The following is a 22,039-nucleotide window of genomic DNA, read 5'->3' on the forward strand; positions in this document are numbered from 1 at the left end:
CCTAAACTAAACTAAGCGTTATCTATTATTCCGACCTGCTAATCCTTTTAATGTGTTAGTTCCTGATGAGTTGCATTTTATCCCAATGACAATAGCAAGCATGGTGGAGAATAATGCTTTGAGATTAATAAGGGAGCGTTGTGACAATTTTAAGAATTCAACAAAAATGTCTGGAAGCTTGATGTAACCATGAAGTGAGTCAGGGAGATTCTTGGAAAAGCAGACTTACTGTTCCCAGAAGATGGTTTGTTGTCATAACATTTATCCCTGAGGTGCACTTTTCAAACGCTACTGGCGTCTGATTCACCACCTGGATCCTCTTCCATTGGGATGATGATGTGTCTGTCTCCATATGGAAATGATAAGGATGCTTTCTTTGAAAATTAGATCAGCAGGATGATAAGGACAGCTTGTATATTAGTTACTTACAGTGTTAATAAACCAAACAACTGGACCACATGCTGATGAAGAGCCAATGTGGGATCTTAAAGTTTTTCTAAATGTAAGAAAGTAAAATTTAAAAGGAGCATTCTGCAGTGTTGAGTCTTTGGGAAGAGGTCACCGTGCAGTTTTTGTACTCAGCACCTGACAAGAAAAGTGTGGATGCGTTTTGCACACTGAATGTTAATAAAGCAAACAATGGGACCACATCTTCCAACATATCAATCCCTCACAGCTGCATATCAGTTGAAGCCAAAACTGGTTCATCAAATAATCATTTGGTTTATAAAAGAACAGAAAAGAGTCATATTGTCCTAAAGCTTAAGGGTACATCTTAACATTACCTGTTTAGTTCAACCAATGGGCCAAAAACCAAAAGATATTCAATTCACTATCGCTTAAGATAAAGAAAAGCAACAAATCCCCACAGTTTAGAAGAGTGTTGGCAATTTACCTAAAAAAGACTAGTAGTTTCAGACTGGAACATTCTAACCTTACAGATAGTCAGCAGTTAAGTGTCTTATGTTAAGTTTCTATGGATGATTTGTGAAAGCTGGTAACTATTGGCATCCATTCAACCTGGCATGCTCCATGAAGAAGTAAAAACTTTTTACAGTTACCTTTTGAGTCTACAGTGGTTGAGTGATATTTGAAAAATGGCTTTTGTGTAGAGCATCACTTTGTCCCACATCAGATTTCAGTTTCCACTAAAACCCAAACCTCAACTTGCATGACTTTACTACTGGAATATTGAGTACGTGATCGTGACTGTTTATCTTTCATCAACCAGCTTTTGTCTTTTAAACTTTGAAGCTTCTTGCTTCCGTGCCTACCAAAGTGCTGACCGATATCTGTCCATCTTCTTCCTCATGCTGTCCTGTCAGTCAGTCTCGAATAACTCCTGCATGATAAAGACCTGTTGCATAAGATCACAGACAGCCTGGCTGAGCTCTGACATTAGCAGCGGATTTATTCCTCCATCAGCCAGTCCAGACATACAGGTACACACTGCTGGCCTGTTCCCATTGTCATTCAAATGTTGGGCGATGGTGATTGAAGCGCTTATCTCTCCTAATCGGAGCATGTAAAGGTATTATTGCTGAGGAAGAGCGTCGCCACACCAACTTTGAAATGGAAAATCACATCTGTGAGCTCCCAAACAACATTATCTACACAGAGAAGTGAATACACCAGGTAAAACCTTTCCTGCAACCCCTCAATCTGTTGTCTTGGATTAGCATGCTTGTTCCCTTTTTTTTCAGATCTTCAAAGACATAGAGAGCAGGGAGGGGGGGTGGTGGTGGTGGGGGCAGATTAGAAAAGGGAGGCAAATAAAGAGCCGAACACACATCTTGTTAAAAGTAAGATTTGTAAGCTTATTATTTTGTTATCATGATCATTGTTATAACCTCTGTTATGGTTTGTTCAGTTTACAGTTTATTTTCAAGTTCATTTAAAGTCATTCCAGTCGAAGGTAAACATGATTGTAATTGTTGTTTCCAACACTATTAAATGCTTTTTTTTTGTTTTGCCAGAAAACAATCGGTCGCACTCTCTTTCTCATACGCACATGGAAAGAGCAGAAACAAAGAGACTGTTGCTCGATCACTCCCCCACTCATTCGCTCACACACACACACACACACACGTACTGTACGATCTGACACCAGTACACACAAAGACAGACAGCATCTCATGCTGAAGCTCCTGCACACAGACATGAAGTGATTAACAGAAATGAGCTCTGATTATTACACTCCCTGATACACACACATTCAGATGGGCACACAAACTGGCACACACACTTGCTCTCGTGTCTAAGTTCTTAAGTGCAACTTCTTGAAAAGTGATTTACTCTCGCGCGCAGTTCTTCAACCCTCCCACTCTACATCAGGACCCTAAACCCTTCTTACCTCGCCCTCCCACCAAGAGCCACATATACACCTGGGTTGGTTCACACACTGTATCATACTGTAACATACTCAGTGATGCTACGTAACTACATGATCCTTCTTTGTTTCCATAGGTATAATCTCTTGTCTGGGTGACAAGAGCCATTACATTTCTATGAATTTAAAAATGTGTGCTTTTGTTGTTTACTCAAGGGCTGTCCAAAGTTGGTTGCAACGAGAAAATAATCTATCTGACTGACACACACCTTTGGAAAAAAAAACACATTACTCCCGAACTACAAGCACACAGTGATGTAAAAAAACTACTTCTTTATAACACATTTCTACCAGTAGTTCCCAACCTGGTGGACTGGACCCTCCAAAAGGGTTGCAACACAAATATGACAGGTCATGAGATGGTTAAGCAGATAAAAATGAATTATACCACACAAAATCTGCTGTATTATTTCAAACTTTCTTCTAATCTTTCTTGAGAATCACTGGTTGATTTTACCTGATCAGGAAGTATAATCATTGCATGGTTGAACCGATCATTATCTGGACTAGACATTTGCATCCTGTGTGCAGAGGTTCCAAACAGACAACAGCATTGTTTGGGGGGTTGCTCCAGTGATTTGAGTCGCACTTACATAGAATTAGTAGAACTACAAGAAAATTGGTAAAGCTCAGCCTGACGTTTTCTGACTTACCAAAAACGCTGGACCCAACACACCCACAATGCAACTCTTTAACATCTTTGTTAGTCCAACCCTCAAAGCCTATGTTTTTCAAACTTTATGACCTAGACTGTAATGTGGTTTTCTGGTCCTTAAAGGGGTCACAAGCCAAAAGGTCTGGGAACCACAGCGACATATGATTTGTCAACATATGATCTTCATAGACTCATAGTGCATCCCAAGTTTACATATGGCTCAACCCACCCAGCTATTAAACCCCCGTCGTCCCCCTCATGATAATCAAAAATACACCACAGCAAACTCAACAAAATAAGAATTAAAAAAATAACCATAAGGAAACTTCAAGTTTGTAAAAATGCTCACATCACATTCCACCTTGGCAAATTTCAAGACATTGGAATTCCATTCTTTGTCCGTTGTGACATTTACAAGAGTACTTGAATGTCTCATGCGCCGGTTGGTGAGCCGCTCTGTGACCTGGTCGGCCAATGGTGGGCTCTCAGTCCATCACCATCATCACCTTCATCATTGTTATCAGCTACTATGGTAAGCCATGCCCTACTAGAGTCCGTCAATGGCAGGATGGGGTAACCATGGTGAATAAGGTGCTAGTTGCTATGGAAACGCTATTCTGCAGCAACCGACTGGTACAGTTTTTTGAGTTTTGAATTGCCGCACCGCCCCACCAAAGCACTTGGTTTGTATGTATTACTTGTTGCTTTAGTTGTGTTTTGATTTTTTTTGTTTTTATTTAGCAATTTCACACTTATAAGATGTACAGTATGTGGATGTATTTTCAGGCTGTTAGTACCATTTAAAATAGTCTCTCACTCTCAAACACATACACACACCCAGACAATATATTTTCTTACTCAAGCGCGCGCACACACACACACACACACACACACACTCACTCATACAGTAACTGAAAAGAGTTTACATGTGGCATCTGACAAATTGGTTTACAGAGATGAGAATGGTAGCGCAGGCTGTTACACCGACACTGGTTAGTGGTGAGCTTCTTATTGTCACGGACTGGATCTGCTCATAGATGCTTGTGTGAGTGACTGTCCTTCCGCCTTCGTCCCTTCCTCCTTGCTCTTCTCACTCTCCTCCAAACAGTCGGTCGAGAAGAGGGCAGTATTGCTGAGAGTATCCATGGCTGCCCCGTAGCCATCGTGTGCTTCGTTAACCTCGGAGATGACAGAGGACTAACCGGGTACTTCATAGTCAGGACAGAAAAGTAACACAGCAACTTATAATATCAACAAACCCTTGCAGCGTCTGTGTCGATGGCACATCTACAGTAAATTCCTCCCCCCCAATTGATGTTTAAGTGAATAATTCATCATTTAAATGCTTTGTTTTCCCCTCTGACCCCATCCAGTCCTGTTGCCTTCATTAGAGACCTGCTGAACACAAGATGACACAGCAGAGTGGAGATGATAACTAAAACATTGGCGTCTGGAGTCCGAGGGTGTGTTTATGAACTATCAGCTACTTTGACTAGTCTCCTACACAGGACCTGCACAGTTCATCTGCTGGCTCCTTTTTTTCCTCTCCATGGACTGGGACAAGATCCCAGCATCAAGATCAACAACAACAACAATGATAATAAAAAGGCAATTTCAGTTCAGTTCTGCTGAAATCTATTTGATTTAGTTCATTTGAGTTCAGTTCAATTCTTGTTGCAAGAAACTATGGCAACTAGCCCTAAGGAAGTGTTTCAGCCAATCTGATCCAGGGGAAAGTCTTCAAATGTTTTTTTTAATTGGTTGGGTGGATTTGATGCTTTTTATCAGCCCCGCCTCTGCTGTCGTATCGTATAAATGCTTTGTGTGGTGTGCATGATTCAACATGCTCAACCTGTGGCCTGTTCCAATGCGTGCTCGCATACACACAAACACACACACACACACACACACACACACACACACACACACACACAGTCTACCGCACCTGCATCTGTATACACAGGCTGACTTTAATGCCACATATGGTTCAGTCTGTGTCAACAAGAGCCTGAAGGTCCTTCATCTCCACCAAAACCACACTCTCTCAAACACACAGCTGTACAAACACACGCACACTGTGATACTTGAGAACTCTTGCTCTTCTTGCCTTTTGCTCTTCCTATACCCCCCACCTACACACACACACACACACACACACACACACACTCCCACCCGCTGATACTGTACACCCTCCCAAGGCTAGTTGGCATGGTGACGCTGATGGGATGGCCGTTGCTAGGAGATGAACAGAGCGGCCAGAAGGAGCATCGTCACGGTGAGGAGAAGGCGATCCCTGGATGGGCTGCTTCCACTGACACTCTTCTCCAGCTTGGGAACAAATGGGTTAAATTCATCTGGAAAGAAAAGAGAGAGGCACAGAGAGGAAGAACGAAAGGTGAATGAATGATGGAGAGTGATGTCTTTATATCAGAACATTACATTTCCTCCACACTTGAAAGGAAAATAAAGAAAAAAAGATGAGTTTATGTGTGTTTCTAATTGTGCTATAATCTGTTTACAGAGCACGGCTGTTACTAAAACATGACCAAATGTTTTAATGAAGCAGACTGACTGAACAAAGGCAGTGTACAGCACATAGTCACACTCCCACTAAAACATGGTAAGTCTGCTATAAGACAACACAACAGCAGTGCCATGGCAGACTGCTGTAGCTGCTATCAGAGAGCTCTTATTGTTCTAATAAAATGACACAGTCCCAGTCACACGCTTGCATACCTTTACACACAGACACACTATATAACAATCCCACTGCACGTACACCTGGTGGTGTCCTAAAAATAGTTTGTGGTCTTTTGTTGCCGGCAGCAAGCCGAGCGCTGAGTTCTAGTGAAAAAACATGAGCCACCAGACAGTTCACTGCATGCCTGCACTCATGAGACACACCTGTGGCCAGACACACCCTCTGTAGTCACTTGATTAATGAGACTGGAGACCAGACGGAAGCACAATTTTCTGTCTATACACAGGACAGCTGACGCTGATTAGGAACTATTGTGGTTACGGTCTGATGGCATTGAAGTGAAGTGGGGATACTGTCAGTGTCTCCAATCCTCACCGTATCTAGCTGCAGAATATTTCCAGCTGCTCTGTGGGTCGGACAGCAGAGTAATGACTGACTGACACCTGGTTTTAGAGATGGCCTGTTCTGATATGCTCTGCCGGCCAATCTAATGAGGTCTATGCAGCACTGGAGCTCAGGTTAAATGCTTTGACCGCGCTGTAACCGAGCATGCAGCTGTGGGGTCAGGACACTGTTACTTTGGCGCTGACTGACAGAGGAATGTGATTTTGAGGACACAAACAGCTGACTGCAGAGCATATCCCGCAACACCGGTTCTGAAGTGTAGCTCTACTAACCGCCTCATTACACACACACACACACTTGCCCACTGTCTCTCACTGACTGTCACAAACACATAATTATTGCTACGCATTTTTGCCACGATGTTTGTGCAGAGGAGCATGTGATGTACATCATGACCTTCTGACATGTTCCTGAGAACATCAGCTCACACAAGGAAGCTGTCTGTATTATTGTGTTTGTGTGTGTCTGCATGCCACATCTTGGAGCAGAACAAGCAGGCAGCAGCCTGATAATTAGTAAGCTCAGACACCTAGAGGCGTCTATGAAATTGAATGTCATGTTGGCAAGAACAAGGAGATATCTTAGTCTCGGATTGTGTTTATGAAAGTATCTGTCTTTGTGTGAGGTGTGTGTGTTTCAGTAGTCATCAGCTGTAGTGGTTTCTATCTGAGCAAAAATTTAGGAGAATATGTGACATACTTTTCTACCATAAAATATTTTAGAATTTTAATTTGGCATAAGGTTATGGCCCCTTTCACACACATTTTATACAACATTATTATTCAATATGGCAATTTAATACCACAGATGCCGTAAAATACCACTGTACATTGTTATGCTATTCAAGAGTCCTGTAACAAATACTTTATGAAAATAAGTATCTTTAGTTGTTGTTGACACTGTGTCACAGAAGTGTTGATTCAACTATGTGTTAACCTTCTTAGAAGTTATAATCTGTGGTGCAGCCAGATCAGAACGTCCTCATTAAGGGGTCATTGCAGTGATTTAATATTGCACCTCCATATAGTTGCGGGACATTTTTCATTAGAGCCTCCCTGACTGGTTAATACCTATGTCTGTCAACTCAAAACTCAGAGCCACAAAAGACAATACATAACTGGCTTAGTAGTCCTGCCTTTGAATAGTAAATTGATTTTGACATGTAGATTCACATCAGTGGTGTGCCAGTGTAAGATAAATACCAAATGTCTAAATATGGTTGGACAAACAATAGGATACCTACACCTAACTTAAAATAAAGTTTCTGACCTATAGGATACTATATATATAGGATACAAAAAATAAGTACCATTTGGGAGGCACAACTGTTAGGATTAAGTAGATATTACAGGTCATTTTTAGTCCCATGATGGCTATTGTCACATCTTTGTATTGTGAAATATTGTGCCAAGTCATGTACCTTTATATCTAATACACACCCAGGAGACTATGTATAAAAAAGACACTAATCTATGACCAATTTACAAAAAACAACAACAACAGCAAAAAAAGAAAGAAAAAAAGCGGAAGATATAAACCTACCATACACAATGTTTGGTCTCAAAGCTTCTAAGGAAATTAAGTTGATTATATGTTGTTGGGTGTTGATATGTGTTGATGTTCAGTCTAAGACGCGGTTTCGGGTTGTGACATCCTCAGCCTAATTGATGAACCTAAGCAAACCAGCTGGCACACCTGGTATTAACTGGCTGTTTCTTGATACCTATTGTAAGTAAAACAGGAAGCTTAACACTGCAACAATGTCCCGTTTTGTAGGTACTATACTCTTATGTTTCAAATATCTTTGGAATTCCTGGTTTCTTGATGAGCATGTTGAAATAAATGAGCATATACAAAGTATATGTTAGAGATAAAACAAGATAAAATACACAAATGTACACTAAGTTGGTACATTATACATTTTACAACATATATACTTCCCAGACCTTTATATTGGAAATTTGGAACTGATGGAATTAAATCATATAACACAACTGTTTCTACAAATGTTACAAAAACAGAGTTGACATTCAGTTTATGTGTTCTGCTCACTTATACTCAACCTCATGTTGCTGGCAAAGCAACCCAAACACACTGTCGCTTAAAGGAGTGGTAATTGCTTACAATAAATCCCATTAAAGAAGAAGCTTCTGATTTTCTCCACTAATGGCCGGACCTGATCGTCAGATGCGGTAACCTGAGCCAACAGGGTGGGTAAATGAGTATCCTCACACTAAAAGCCATCAGTAATCACATGGCTGCATGGGGAGCTGCTCGCACCATTCCATCTGTGTTGCAAATGAGATCTAAATGAAATCTAATACTAGAGGCCGTATTCAGGAGGGAACCACTGTTGAGCTGTAGACACTGATTGAAAGGGGCAGCGCCTAGAAAATAAACTGTGTGCAATGAAGGGGAGAGAGACGGGTGGTTTACAGTATGAGCCTGCAACATTCAGCTTAGTTAAACATTTTCAGAAACGGCAATCAGGCAGATATGAACTGAGCAGTTTGTGTGTCGCCTTGTGTTTGCGTGAATGTGCTGATCTGAACTTTGAATAACGGTAATTAAAACTATGATGTGATGAGTCTAATCGGCAGTCACGAGGAGTGAGAATGAGGGAGGGGAATAGGAAACTCTACTGCTTCTTTGTTTTCAGTTCATTTCACAGCTCCCTGCTGATTTCCTCCCTTCCTCTCCCACCACTTGGGTTATCCTATTAATTTAATTGGCAACACAGCACTACAGGTGAAAATGATCCATAGGGCCTGCGGAAATTTGCGCTCTGCTATTGTGTCAGTTGTTTGTTAAATATTGACAGTAATTCCATGTAGTCCACATTCCTTGTCTGTTCAAGTACATTGAGTACAACTATCCTTCTGTGGAAATAACAGTTGCTTTTCTGTATTTCTTCTGTGAAACTTGTAATTACATAGTACTGTTTTCTTTCATATAAAAGTAAAAAAAAAATATTCTGCTATTGAAAGATTTTGCATGCGTGTTTACAAATATTTGCAGGAAAGCTAGGAAGGTGCCGAAGTCTTTGTGTGTGTGTGTGTGTGTGTGTGTGTGTGTGTGTGTGTGTGTGTGTGTGTGTGTGTGGGGGGGGGGTGTGATAGTATGTATGTGTATATATAAAAATGATGGATGAATTGACACTAATCTGCGCTTAAAAACATGAAAAAAAACATAATTTTGGAATAAAATAATTACTATATTTTAATAGGGTTTACACTGTGATAGCATTAATACACGCTGTAACCCTAAGATTATATATATATATAATATCGTTTTGTACAAAACAATATGTTAAAAGAGGGAAAAACTCAATTTCACGCATCAAAAGGTGAATAAACTGAGACTGAGCTTTGGTGGCTTTCCCCTACACTGCATTTCCTACATGTGCTCTGGGAGGAAAAATGGAGGATGGGAATTAAAGGGTGGGAGGATGAGGATGGTATGGAGAAAGGAGATACAGTGAGAGAGAGACGAGATGAAAGAATGTTGGAGAGGTAAAAGAAGAGTGGGAGAGATATCTCAACAAACTCATGACCTGCAGCCATTCGTTGCAGCCAGTGATGAGTTTTCTTGGGACAGTTATGAGAACAGACGAATTTATTACGCAAGCTCATGCAGGTGTGCACGCGCGCACACAGACACATAAACACACACACACACACACACACATTAACAACAACATGGCACCATATTTTAAAGGCTAGCCTTGAGTGTGAAAGCATGACAGGATGATGACTGATACCTGGTTGTGTAATGGGTGGCAGCTAGCTAGGCCGAGATAGCTCTACTGTTCATGTTGTTATTGTACTGCTGTGCTGTTGTTGCCATAACACTGAGAAGTAACCACATGATCGTCAAAGAGATTATCCTAAAGTCTGTCACTTATTGATTTACTGCTCAGATTCAAATCGCCGCCAAATTTCATACAGTTCCAGTGCACATGATTCCCACGATTTCACGAGTTATGTAATCCTGACGAGAGCAGAGAAACATAAGGGCAAACTGTGTGCAATTGCTAAGATCTCGCTGTTAACTGTAAAAAATCTGAATATGCCTTGCTTTTCCTGAATGATTTTTTTTTTGGTAACTAAACATGAAACTCCATGTTCTTTGCTCATCCGAGTGAAAATGGAAAGTGTGAAATGAATATGCATGTAGTTGTTTAGCAGGATCAGCAGCTTGCCAAGCCAGCTGGTGCTGTGAAGTTAACTGTGCTGAATGTTTTGAGAACGGCGCATTTCAAGTTAGCTGGCCACTTTTGATGCTGCATGGCCAATGAACTGACCCCTCTGCCATCAAATATCAATGATCAAACTGCTGTCAGTATTTAAAGGATTAGGCTAGTGATATTCAATATTTTTCTTATTGTTAACAAATACCAGGGAAAGACAAGTGTCATTTCCATTGGGGATGGGGCAGACACGACTCCATCACCGCTTTATTTTCCCTCACCTAAAAGATGTATCATTAATCAAAGATAAGGCAGTAAATGTCAGTGTTTTTGTTATAAGAATGTATTTTTGGTAAAAAATATATTGTCTTTATTTTTCTGTATCCATGAATCTATCTATTCTTTTCAGATATTAGTAATTCAGAAATCAACATTCTGAATCAATTTGTTAAAGTTATCATGGAAGCAATTTTATCACTGGGGTTGTTACTAAGTTGATACAAATGCTTGTAAATGCAGGAAATACTAGTCATAGTATTTTTTATTCTTTCTTGTGTCAACAATGACTATCCCAGTAAGTACTGCCTGTATAGCTAAAGCCTGCAGAGGCCTCTGTGTCTTAGATCTTCACCAAAAATGATTAAAAACCATAAATGAGCCACCCCAGGTGTGGGTGACCTATTCCTTCATTACATTCAACACATGTAATGTCACTAGAGCACCATATGTGTATTAATCCACCACTGAAAATACTCCACAACAAATGCACCGTTTATTCCTGTTCGAGTTAAAGTTTGCTAAAAGCTGTGGTGCCCAGCTGTTTGGAGAAATTGCTGAGCCTTTTTTGTGACCTGTTTTTAAAGATTTACATCTTCAGCTAAAACAAATGTGCTTGTTGCTGACTGGCACAGACAGGTTATGGACATCGGAAAGTATTGAGAGATGGACTAACACATTGTTGTTTTTTTGTCAGTTTATGGGATATGTTGAAAATAAGAAAAAATAAATAAATTATGATTTAATTTCAATATGGCAGCTTTAAAAGTGTGAACAATATGATTTCCATGATTTGAGACTGATGTGATCAAACATGACTGTGTGTCTGTTTTTATGAGTCCAGACAGGTGAGATAGATTATGTTCCGCACTTACTCAACTTCATGTGTATAAGTTTAAGTGAGTGTGTGTATGACTCACCAATATCATCAATTTTTAGGCCTGGTCTAAGCGTGTAGTCTGGTTCTGTAGGCTCTAGCTCATCATCCACGTCAGAGGCTGAAAGAGAGAGGGTTGGGGGTGGGAGGTGGGGGATGAGGGTTAAACCATTGCTCTAACCCAAAATTTTTTAATTACATCCAATTTGACATTGTGAGAGAAACATGGGAGAGAGCGGCAAGGAAAGGGTGTAGGGGTTAAACAAATCCCCCGGAGCAGACAGACTGACAAGCTAAAACATTACCAGCAGTCTTAAGAGAGAGAGAGTAAGGTGTGTGTGTGGGGGGGGGGCAGTGTGTGTGAAAAGGAAAGGAGAGCAACAGAGTCAGGGGGTGAAAGGGAGGAGAGGTTAATACTACAGAGCAGTGGAAGTTAAAAGGACCGGACAGGCCAGGGATCAAAGTCTGTGTGTGTGTGTGTGTGTGTGTGTGTGTGTGTGTGTGTGTGTGTGATTGAAAGTGAGTGCGAGAGAGTCGAGATATTGAAGGAAGGCAGGAGAGCGAGTGAGAGAGGTTAATACTACATATACATAGCCACCCTGACTGACCGCACACAGCAATAAATGGATTCTGACAGCGAGGGAGAGAGGAAGGGGGAAAGAAGAGGAAGGAGAGAGGAGAGGAGAGGAGAGAGGCGGGGGTAAGGACCTTCAAAGCTGGAGCTGCTCCTTTCTGCTGCTGTAGAGAGAGAGAGCAGGAAGAAAAAGAAGAGAGACAGAAAAGGAGGAGCAAGGGGGGTTCTGTGCTGTGAGTGAAAATGCTGCAGGGGAAACTCAGCAGGAGTATTAATAGCTCTGCCGGTTTTAGACTGTATTTAGATTGTGTATGCATCTGTATGCAGCCAGTGTGTGTGAGTAATAAGTGTGTGTGGGTTCGTGGGGAGCCCAGTGCTTGCCAGATGGGTGCAGGTACAGTCTGCAAACAGGTGCAAGCATTGCATTACAGGTCACACACCACACACACACACACACACACACACACACACACATAAAGTGAAAGACTCACCCGTGGAGCAGCAGACGTACACGCGTAGTCTCAGACAGCTGCGGCCGTGATGATGGGTGGGAGTGGCTGTAAAAACATAAAATGCACAATAGATCAATATCATGCTATTGTGTATTCTCATACATTTATTACATACAATTGTGTGGCCTTCCTAAGCCTGTCCATATGATTCATTACAGCACCAAAATCCAGAATGTATCAAAAGTAATGGGCCTATCCAAACCACTGGATCAGTTTCAGCGCTGACCATATTTAACAGATTGGACAGTTAATGTACAATTTCTCACACAACATAAAACTAAAATTTGCACATGTCACTGTGGACAACTCCACAGATCATCAGTTTCACACAGTGAGGTGGTATCAAATAATACCTTAAAACTAGGTATTGGAATCTCTACCTGGAGAGCAAAAAGTGGTTTTAGTGCATCACTACACTATATTTATTATTCCAGGATGCACTGGAGCCATCACTGTTTGTGACTTAGAACCATATTGTACATATTACTACAGAGTAAAATGAGCAACCTGTTTATGAAGAGGCAAACGCAATCAGTTCTAGTGGCTATCTCCTGCCCAAAACTGTGGTTGGCTTACAAAGTGTTTTTAGTGCAGATGACCAAATCTGGAAGCGAGTCAAAAGCATAGAATGTGGATTGCAAGACTATGAGAGCAGTGGTTTAAAAATGTTTGGTTGACATAATACTTTTATCTCCTCCTTTGTGCCTCACCACACCACTAGGTGAAAAACATCAAACACATTAATGGAGGTTCTTATTTCATTCGTGTGGCCAACAAGTTGTTGTCTACACGAAGCACAGTTCAGACAAATGCAATTCTCAAATTCACTAGGGACTATAGAACACTTTTGACACTGCATTTAACAATGCATAGCACTCACATGAAGGGAGGGTAAGTTACTGGGACATTTGAATAGAAATAGAGATGTTATCAGTAACATCTTTTCCTCCTGTGAGTCAAAATGTCTGCTTTTAAAAAGTCCCATTGAAGCTGTGCAGGATTTTAAAAAAGAAAATATTCAAATTGGCAAACTTTCCTCTTTCAGTTCAAATGTCTTTAATTTAAATAAAATAAAATAACAAACCAACTGCACCAAACATACACATTTTAAATTGATATGTCACTTTGATATGATAATTGAAATATTTGAGGTTTTGCACCAGCCTGTAGAAAACCAAAAAACAAGGAGAAAGCTGCTCTGTGCTACAAAGAGACCTTTGTAGTGATTTTGGTGTTGCAGAACAAAACAAGTCATGCAGCGTAAATGAGTACCACACTCATTATATAGCCAATAAATGTATGAGCCATTTATCCTTGGACTGAAATATTTAGTTTTTAATAGTTTAATGACAAGCCAAAAGTTCATTATTTATACAGTGTCTTATTGGCACAAGGTGTTACAAAGTTAATTTGATTAGCTATCAACAAAATGGATGAGCCTGCTTGACTGCAGGGTGATATGATTAGATGTGAAACAGCAATTTATTATCCTGAAATTACCTGAGGAGGGGCTTTCGCTAATCTGAACTGAGTAATGATCAAATCCATTACAGGAAGTGTTTGTCACATTACTGACCTCCTGCAACAATAGCAAGCTTTTACTATAATTTATAGCACGGTCTCTTTTGTATTTTGAAGACACTTAATGGTGACATGATATTGGTTATTAGTTTGATTCCACTCACAGATGTAGTAGTACTCCTGTCCAACGTGGAACTCGTAGCCCAGCGAGAAGGCGCTGTACCGCTGGAACTTCTCAGAGAACTTGATGGGCGCATGGGGGGCGTGGGGCCGGTTACACTCCCACCTCTTGAAGCCCATCTGGGGGTCGCAGTTCCTGTAACCACGGTAACTGACCATGTAGAGGACGTACTGTTCACCGGTGCCCACCATGCGCTGGCTGTCATTGTAATGAGGGCAGTAGATGTCCAGGTAGTCATTGACGTTTACCTGCATTGTGTAGCCCTCCCTACGCAAACTGGACACAGGAAAGAAAGCAGGAACAGTAAGAAAGTGTATAATCATATCATATGTCATATCATTTAAAATTTCCTCTGTATCGTCAAAATTATTTGTTTCATTTAGACATTTAAAATAACTACATTTTCATGAATCTGTCATCTTTTACTGGCAATTTTAAATTAACTAGAGTCAACACATCATAAGTGGACATGTTCTTGATTGTTTACCCCTGCTACAAATTCAATAAATGTTTGAGGGAAAAAACTTGCCAGACAGTTTAGCATTGTGTCTAAACCACCCATGGAAACGAATGAAACTTTATTTCATTTTGCGTGCTTCACAAATTCATCAAAATAAATGTTATTAATATAGAACACTTATTGCGTCGATTGCAGCTAACAGTGCTTAGCACACATACAAAATAAATAAACCAATTAAGTTGTGTGGGATAAAACTCACTACTTTCATGTGCACAATATTTTTCACTACATCTGTTTGAATATGTTTATACACAATAGTGCCTTCTCCGATAGCACAAACACACACATAATATAGCTACATTTGTTGTATTTTATCACCATTAGCAGGAAATTCCACAATGAATGTTAATTGGCTCTAGTTCGCAATTACTCACGCTACATTTTTAGATACACACAACATGTTGGACATTTACACAACACTCAAAGAAACATACATCACTGCCAAGACAACATTGCATCTCACATCATTAATGGTATGCTGTGTTATGGATGCATGCATTTCAGCTTGAATGTTGAACCCGGGGTCAAACAAATCTTTGTCTGAGAGTCATTGAGTTATTAATAACACAAAGCAGGTGTGTGTGGAAGTGTGTGTGTGTGTTTGTGGCTGCAGGGCTGCCGCATGCACAGAATGCAGAGCTGGCTCTTCACTATGGACTGAAGGCCCCAGGGCCACAGCTCCTTCTCCTGGTGTCAGCGCAGCATTGTCCCCTAACCCCAGTGCTCATACATCAACCTGAGCGCAAGGTTGCGCTCACGTCAGCCGTCAACGTCCTGGCCACGTTTTCCCCCCCCCAAAGCTCATATATCAGCGTCAACCCCAAAAAAGACTCAGCTTGACAGGAAGATAAGGTCTGAATCTGTGTCTGGGAGTGTATGTGTGTGTAGTTTGTGTGACAAAGTGAAATAGATTCTTTCCTGACATCCAAAAGCCCTCTTTCTCTCCCCATCACAGACGCGGGCCCATATCTGTGTGACAGAGACAGGTTGCAGTTGTAAATCATACACACGCCGATGAGCATGCACACACACACACACACACACACACACACACACACACACACACACACACACTAAAAGATACACGCTCACACAGATTTTATAGCGGTGACATCATAAAATCACAAGGGGGCAGCAGTGTGTCATCTTCAGCCTGATGCTGCCTCTCTCCCTCTTTGCCAGTTCTAGGTCACATCTCCAGGGAGATTATTATTCAATTATTAAATGAAGATCGAAACACTGTTCCAAATGTCTCCCTCTCTCCATCACTTCTTACCGCTCTCTTCAAATCCTTCCTGAATTTGTCTTTCTCTCCGTGCTCTCCATTTCTCTCATCCCTTTCTTTCAAAGTAACATGAACCGAAGATGAATTGTTCAACATGCATCTATTGCTCTCTTCCTTTTCCTCCTCCTCCTCTCCTCTCCTCTCCTCACTTTCTCTCATTACATCATTGACTAGCCTGCAGAAGAGATTTACTTCTTGTGGTAGAAAAAAGTGTAAAAGGGGAACTATATTTATAGTGAATGCTAAAGAGAGAGAGAAAGATGGAGAGAGAAAGAACAGAGTGAGGGATGAGTGTGGTTCCACCAGGGAGGCGTGAATGCAAATTGAGTAAAAGAGCCAGAGAGAGAGCCAGAATGGAGCAGACAGAAAAAAAAGAGGAGGTTGGAGAGTTTTACGCTACAAAAGAAAAGCAAGTTCTCCTAGATGAAGGGATAATGGAAGAAAAAAGACAGAAAAATGAGGGGGAGGGTAACTTGGAGCATCTTGAGTAATCTGAAGTAAATCAGTTCTCCAGGATAAAAGCTGGCTTTAGGATTCCCATTTTGTATGTTTGTGTCTACATGTGTGTGTGTGGATGCTTTGGTTTGTGTGTGCGAAGACATCAAAGCCTCTAACCTTAACCTGCTGAAACTGTGACTTCTATTTCGTATAGGCTTTGCGGTCTTTATCCACTTAACACAGATCGTTGCGAATTTGCATCACACCTTTCCCTTTCAGACTGAAGCCGAAATAGCGTATGAATCCCCCCAATGCCTGTTTGTGCATATTCGAAATGTACCTAGGAACCTTTTGAAATCACTTGTTTCTCGTTAATGCCTGTTGTTGCTAATTTGCATTGTGACTACATCATACCTACATTTATATCTTTTCTATGTTCTATAGACAATTTAACAATCTCCACTTAATTTAGCATCAGCTTGGAAGCAAATATAATACATGATTGTAAATAAATTCAGGCGTCAAGGGGTTAAGGGGGTGTGTCTCACAAGTACACACTACAAAAAAATGCAAACAAGAAGTGATTTACCATGAGTGTCTTAACAGCAAATCATGTAAAAATGGCATTGGAATCCTTGAATGTTGAAATAATCTGTCTGAGGCCATTTTATGCTTTAGTTCCAAGCCGTGGATAATCAAAAAAGACACGGCCAAGAGTGAGTTTGTGTTGAAGAGAGCATGTTTTTAGGGTAGGAGTGAAGGATTAAATGTATTAAAACCATGACTTTGCCACTATACCTCTGCTAACTCATTTGCGCATCATAAAGCAATCCAATACAACGGTCTTGGACTGACCTTTCATAATCACATAAATAATAAATAAGATGCTGTACATTTTGAATGTCACTGTCAACGTGTCAAAGAGGTGTTGCCATTCAACTATGAGGCTGTTGTCTGGGATTATGTTTTATTGGACTGTATGGTAAAGCATTATATTGGGCGGTTGTCTCTAAAACTGAGAGACACCCACCTCCTGCATATGTTATCAAATTTAAAAAATATTAGAAAAAATATTATGTCCTATTCTACAATACCACAAAATGTTGCTGGTTTACACAGTGTGCATGCATGTTGTTGTCAACATTACTCCTAAGGTTTTCAGTGGTATACAGTACGTCCTGGTGTGTACAGAAATAATATACTCTATAAATAAATTTGGCTCATTGGCAGTGATAAAAAGAATATTTCTGAATTATTTTAGACAACAGAATGAAAGATCCAACTGGCTACACTGTGACTTATGTTTTTGTGTTCAGCATTTAAGTGAAGCAGTTGGATATAAACTGTCTGTTGGGAATGTGCCCTTTCCTTTGTGCAAAGTTGATGTGACAGCACCATGCTATTTCACAATCATATTCTTCCTTCAGTCTGCTTCAAGACAAAAGAGAATGCAATAAATATTTAAATTTTAAAAACTGGTTTCCGCAGGAATCGTGAGAGAAAACCCACTCTGACTGAGAAAATCAAGACTCTCATTTTATCTCAAAAAGAGCAGACCTATTTTGGAGGTTTTTTATTCCCCTTTATGATATGGGAGTTTATTGGATTGTAATGCTACCTAAAAATTCCAGATGAAGCAAGATGGAGAGACACAGAGATAGAGAAAGTAAGAGGTGGAGTAGCTTATGAAATGTCATGATGTGTTTCTTTCCCCGACACTCTCCTGATGCCTCCCTTTCCTTTTGTGTTGGATCACCACTCATTTCCTCTCTCATAAGTGATACCTGGCAGGGAAGAGCCGAGAGCCGGAGTGGGACGTCAGCAACACAACTCTAAGGAGCAGAGCCGAGGCTTCCAGGAGCAAAAGAGCACATATATACAGGTCCACCAGAGGGATGGAGCGATGGAAGGACGGCTAGAAAAATGGGAGAATTTATAGGATGAGACGAGGGGTAGTCGGGGTTAAAAGCTGCAGAGTCTGGCCACCAGGGAGCGGAGGGTGATAGCGGGAGGGAGAGAGAAGGAGCAACAGCTAAGAGCAAGATCAAAGTGGGCCGGGATCAATGTCACTACAGTAAAATCACATCAGAGAGTGAGAGAGAGAGGGAGAAAGAGAGAGAGAGAGATTATATGTTGCCTATATAAATCAGTCATAGGCAACATAATGCCACAGAGTTACTCCCTGCCTGCCTATTATCTGCCTGGCCTGTTGCAGCACAGTACATCAATAAAACACTTTGACAGTAAGAACAGTCATTCCTTTTTGTAACTAGAGCTTGGAGGACCAGCTTACTCTGCTGTTCTCTGTTTATAAGATGGGGGGAAGGGGGGCACTGAGGCAGACAGGACGCTCAAAATTTTAAGACAGCGTGTGTATTTTTTTCTGTTCAACCATGACAGAGCCATAGCATGGTGTTACACTGAAAAAATACCATGTTTTTGCAACAATAGCACATTGGTCAATGCACCACATAAGCGATAAGGACACCAACATAATCTGTGATTCTGTGAAAACAATATTCTGAGTTGTTTGAATTTTCTAAACCAATCAAAATGGTCAAGGGTGGGTGTGACAGCTCCCCGGTGCTCTTGCTAAATAATTTTTGGTGGGAAATGTTAAATCTTAAGGCATATTTTGCGAATGGCTTATAAACCCTCTTGTGTTGACAAGTCCCCAAATGTGGAAGACGGCCCCTTTATAGCAAATTTTAAAATATTTTCATCAGTGACCATGAAAATCCGGCAGAGGGAAGCCAATGGGAGACTTAGCTGCTGTTAACCTAAATAAGAAGTTTTAACTTTTGGTGATATATAGCGGTAAATTGTTTTATTACATAATCTGTGGATTCACACATTCTTATTAACAGGTTCTTTTTAGGGGATATATTTTGATATGTCACAATAATACAATAGAGCCATTGTTTAATGTGATTACAACAGCACCTGAGCTTTTCTTCCTATATGACAGGTCAAAATGTCTGCTGTAAAAAATAACTATTTCTTGATTTTTTTTTTGCCAAGTTTTTCAATTTTTAGAACAATTCCAAATGACCAACCATGAGTTCCTCAGTCATTTTTAGTAGTCTGCAACCACTGAAAACAGCGAGAGTGGTTACTTGTTCAAAACATTTTTGACACAATTAAAACTGTCAAATTGTGTCAAATGAGCTAAACCTAAAATAAAATAAAACTGAAGAACTTCCACACACGGTGTTACTTACTGCTGGTGCATTTAGTAGCATATACATGTATAAACAAGCATCACAACAGTTCCATATAGATGCTATGTGAAATTGTCTTAAGATGCAAGAGCTTCCACATGTGTGCCCTGTAATCACTTTTCTAACTACTAAGTACTCAGCGATCAAAAGTAGAGAACCACGGGTGGCTGATTGGCTTGCGAGGGTGTAAGTATGTGTGAGCATCAGCAAACTACCAAAAAAACAGGCACTCCAAGATAAATCAAGGTTAAAGAAATCAAAGGAGACACTGCTGATGGGCACAAGGTTGGGCTGGATTAAAACTTGTCCAGCAGTGTTACAAATGATTGCCAATCAGGATTTAAAAGTCACTCTGCCTCCTGAGGTCAGAATTCTTAATCCCACCTCAGTTTGCTACAGAGATGCTAACATTGTTGCGGGAGGACTCCAGTCAGCAAGCGGAGCGGTAGGTATAATTGAATGGCTCCCCCGCTGAATGGAGACTCCCAGAGAACTGTAGCATCAACGAGGCCCTCATCAAACACAGACAGTCCTTCCTACTCTTCCCGCTCCTTCTGCTCTTTCGTCTCAGTCTGTTCTTGATTTCTCTGTTTCTGTCCAAGTTTGGCTCTTGCCAGAGAGAAAGCATGCAGACAAGAAGAACTTGTGTGTACACATGCCCCTTATTGATGTCATCTAATTCAATATTGGTTGATGATATTGACACGTGTGACTACTGGTAAATAAGGATACCATGTTTCTCTATTCTCATCTTCTGTCTGTTTATTATTTTCTTTTCTATCCCTTCATCTCTTGGAACCACTGGAGGAACATGCCTGGAGGTGTGTGTGTGTGTGTGTGTGTGTGTGTGTGTGTGTGTGTGTGTGTGTGTGTGGAATTGAAATCAATACCTGTCTAGAGTGTGTCCAACAGACTGGAATATGCTGCCTTCTTTCAAGGCCGGTACACACACACACACACACACACACACACACACAGTCCTACCCTGCAGAGTGATGGTTCATCATTGGTAATTGATCAAAGTATAACAGCTAACAGGGTTTCTTGCCAAGCGGCCTCACACGCAGCACTGACATGATCCCATAACATGAGCAGCATTCTCTAAATCTTTCTATATTTTCGCCCCTTTCTTACATCTTCTCCCTCGTTTGCTACATTTGTCCGCTCGTCTCACTCCTCTCAAATACTTTAAGCACACTTTCCTCTCCTCTCCTCTCCTCTCCTTCATCCATCTATCATCCTCTCCCTCTCTCTTCCTCTCTCTCTCTGCCTGTGGATATTGACTATGCGGTGTGAGAGAGTGTTCCAGCAGCATGAAACCTAATTGCAGGTGTTATTAGCCCTTTGAACTGAGCAGTCTCGCTCTCGCACAGAGCCACATTTGACAGACACTATAACAAACCCATTATGTATACGATGAGCATGTTCTCCTGCATATGCATGTTATTTTGCAATTAATCATACATGCTGTACTTTGTGGGATTTGTCCGGACACACATGACACAGATGGATGGATGTGAGGAATAAGAAGACAAAGGAGAGAAAGCAGGAGAAGAGATCAGACAGGTGGGAGGATAAAAGAGATGAACGGCAAGAACAGGAAGGAGGAATGACAGAACACCTCGATTAAGAAAAATGTTGTTTAACCTGTGAATAAGACTGGGACTTGTGGTCTTTACCTTAATTTGTGTGTTTATTGATTTTGTTTTCAACTTTAATTTATCATCCATTTCACAACCACCCCACCAAGCCTATTTTACGGTCCAAAGGGTTTCTTCCCTTTAAGGCTGCTTCTGTCTCAAACCCCAAGTGTCATTCGCCAAGTATCTGCCGATACCCAGCAATCGCTCCCTCTTATTCTATCACTTTGCTCCCATCAATCCTTCATTCCCTACATCTCCCTCTGTCTCTGTTCCCAAAGCCCTTACATGAGCAATAGTGATCCCATCAGACACCGGGCCAAGAGAGGCACACATAGAAGAGAAAGAGAGTGTATGTTTCCTAAGCTCTCTCATGATTGATAGTGATCCTGTCTGATGGCTGTGTATAGACTCAGCACTCAGTGAGACATTACCCTCTGACCCAGCTATTGATTCTTGTATTCGCTGCCCCAAACACACAACACTAGTCCTGACCCTGCCCATGCAGAAATCACACAAGAACACCCACACACCCACACATGCCTGTGTATACAGTCCTACAGAGTGATAGTTTGGTGGTGTCCTGTGAAACCTGATCAATCTGCTGCATAACAATCATTCTCCCTGCCAGCCTCAGCCCACTTCCTGGACGAGT

At 41.0% G+C, this 22,039-nt stretch overlaps 1 protein-coding gene across 1 annotated transcript in view; it reads right to left on the reverse strand.

Annotated features, from left to right (window-relative positions):
* Positions 1-1,839: 1,839 nt before the first annotated feature.
* efna3b (ephrin-A3b) overlaps positions 1,840-22,039 on the reverse strand; it is a 56,519-nt gene continuing 36,319 nt past the window's right edge. Inside the window, exons 3-6 of the mRNA XM_046046111.1 lie at positions 14,264-14,556; positions 12,558-12,623; positions 11,536-11,613; positions 1,840-5,398 (exon numbers count right to left, since the gene is read on the reverse strand). Coding sequence (XP_045902067.1) covers positions 5,280-5,398; positions 11,536-11,613; positions 12,558-12,623; positions 14,264-14,556 — 556 coding nt within the window. The 3' untranslated portion in view covers positions 1,840-5,279. The remainder of the gene's footprint in view (positions 5,399-11,535; positions 11,614-12,557; positions 12,624-14,263; positions 14,557-22,039) is intronic.

This window comes from Micropterus dolomieu, linkage group LG03 (genome assembly GCF_021292245.1).
Source record: "Micropterus dolomieu isolate WLL.071019.BEF.003 ecotype Adirondacks linkage group LG03, ASM2129224v1, whole genome shotgun sequence".
In the NCBI taxonomy this organism is placed as follows: Eukaryota; Metazoa; Chordata; class Actinopteri; order Centrarchiformes; family Centrarchidae; genus Micropterus; species Micropterus dolomieu.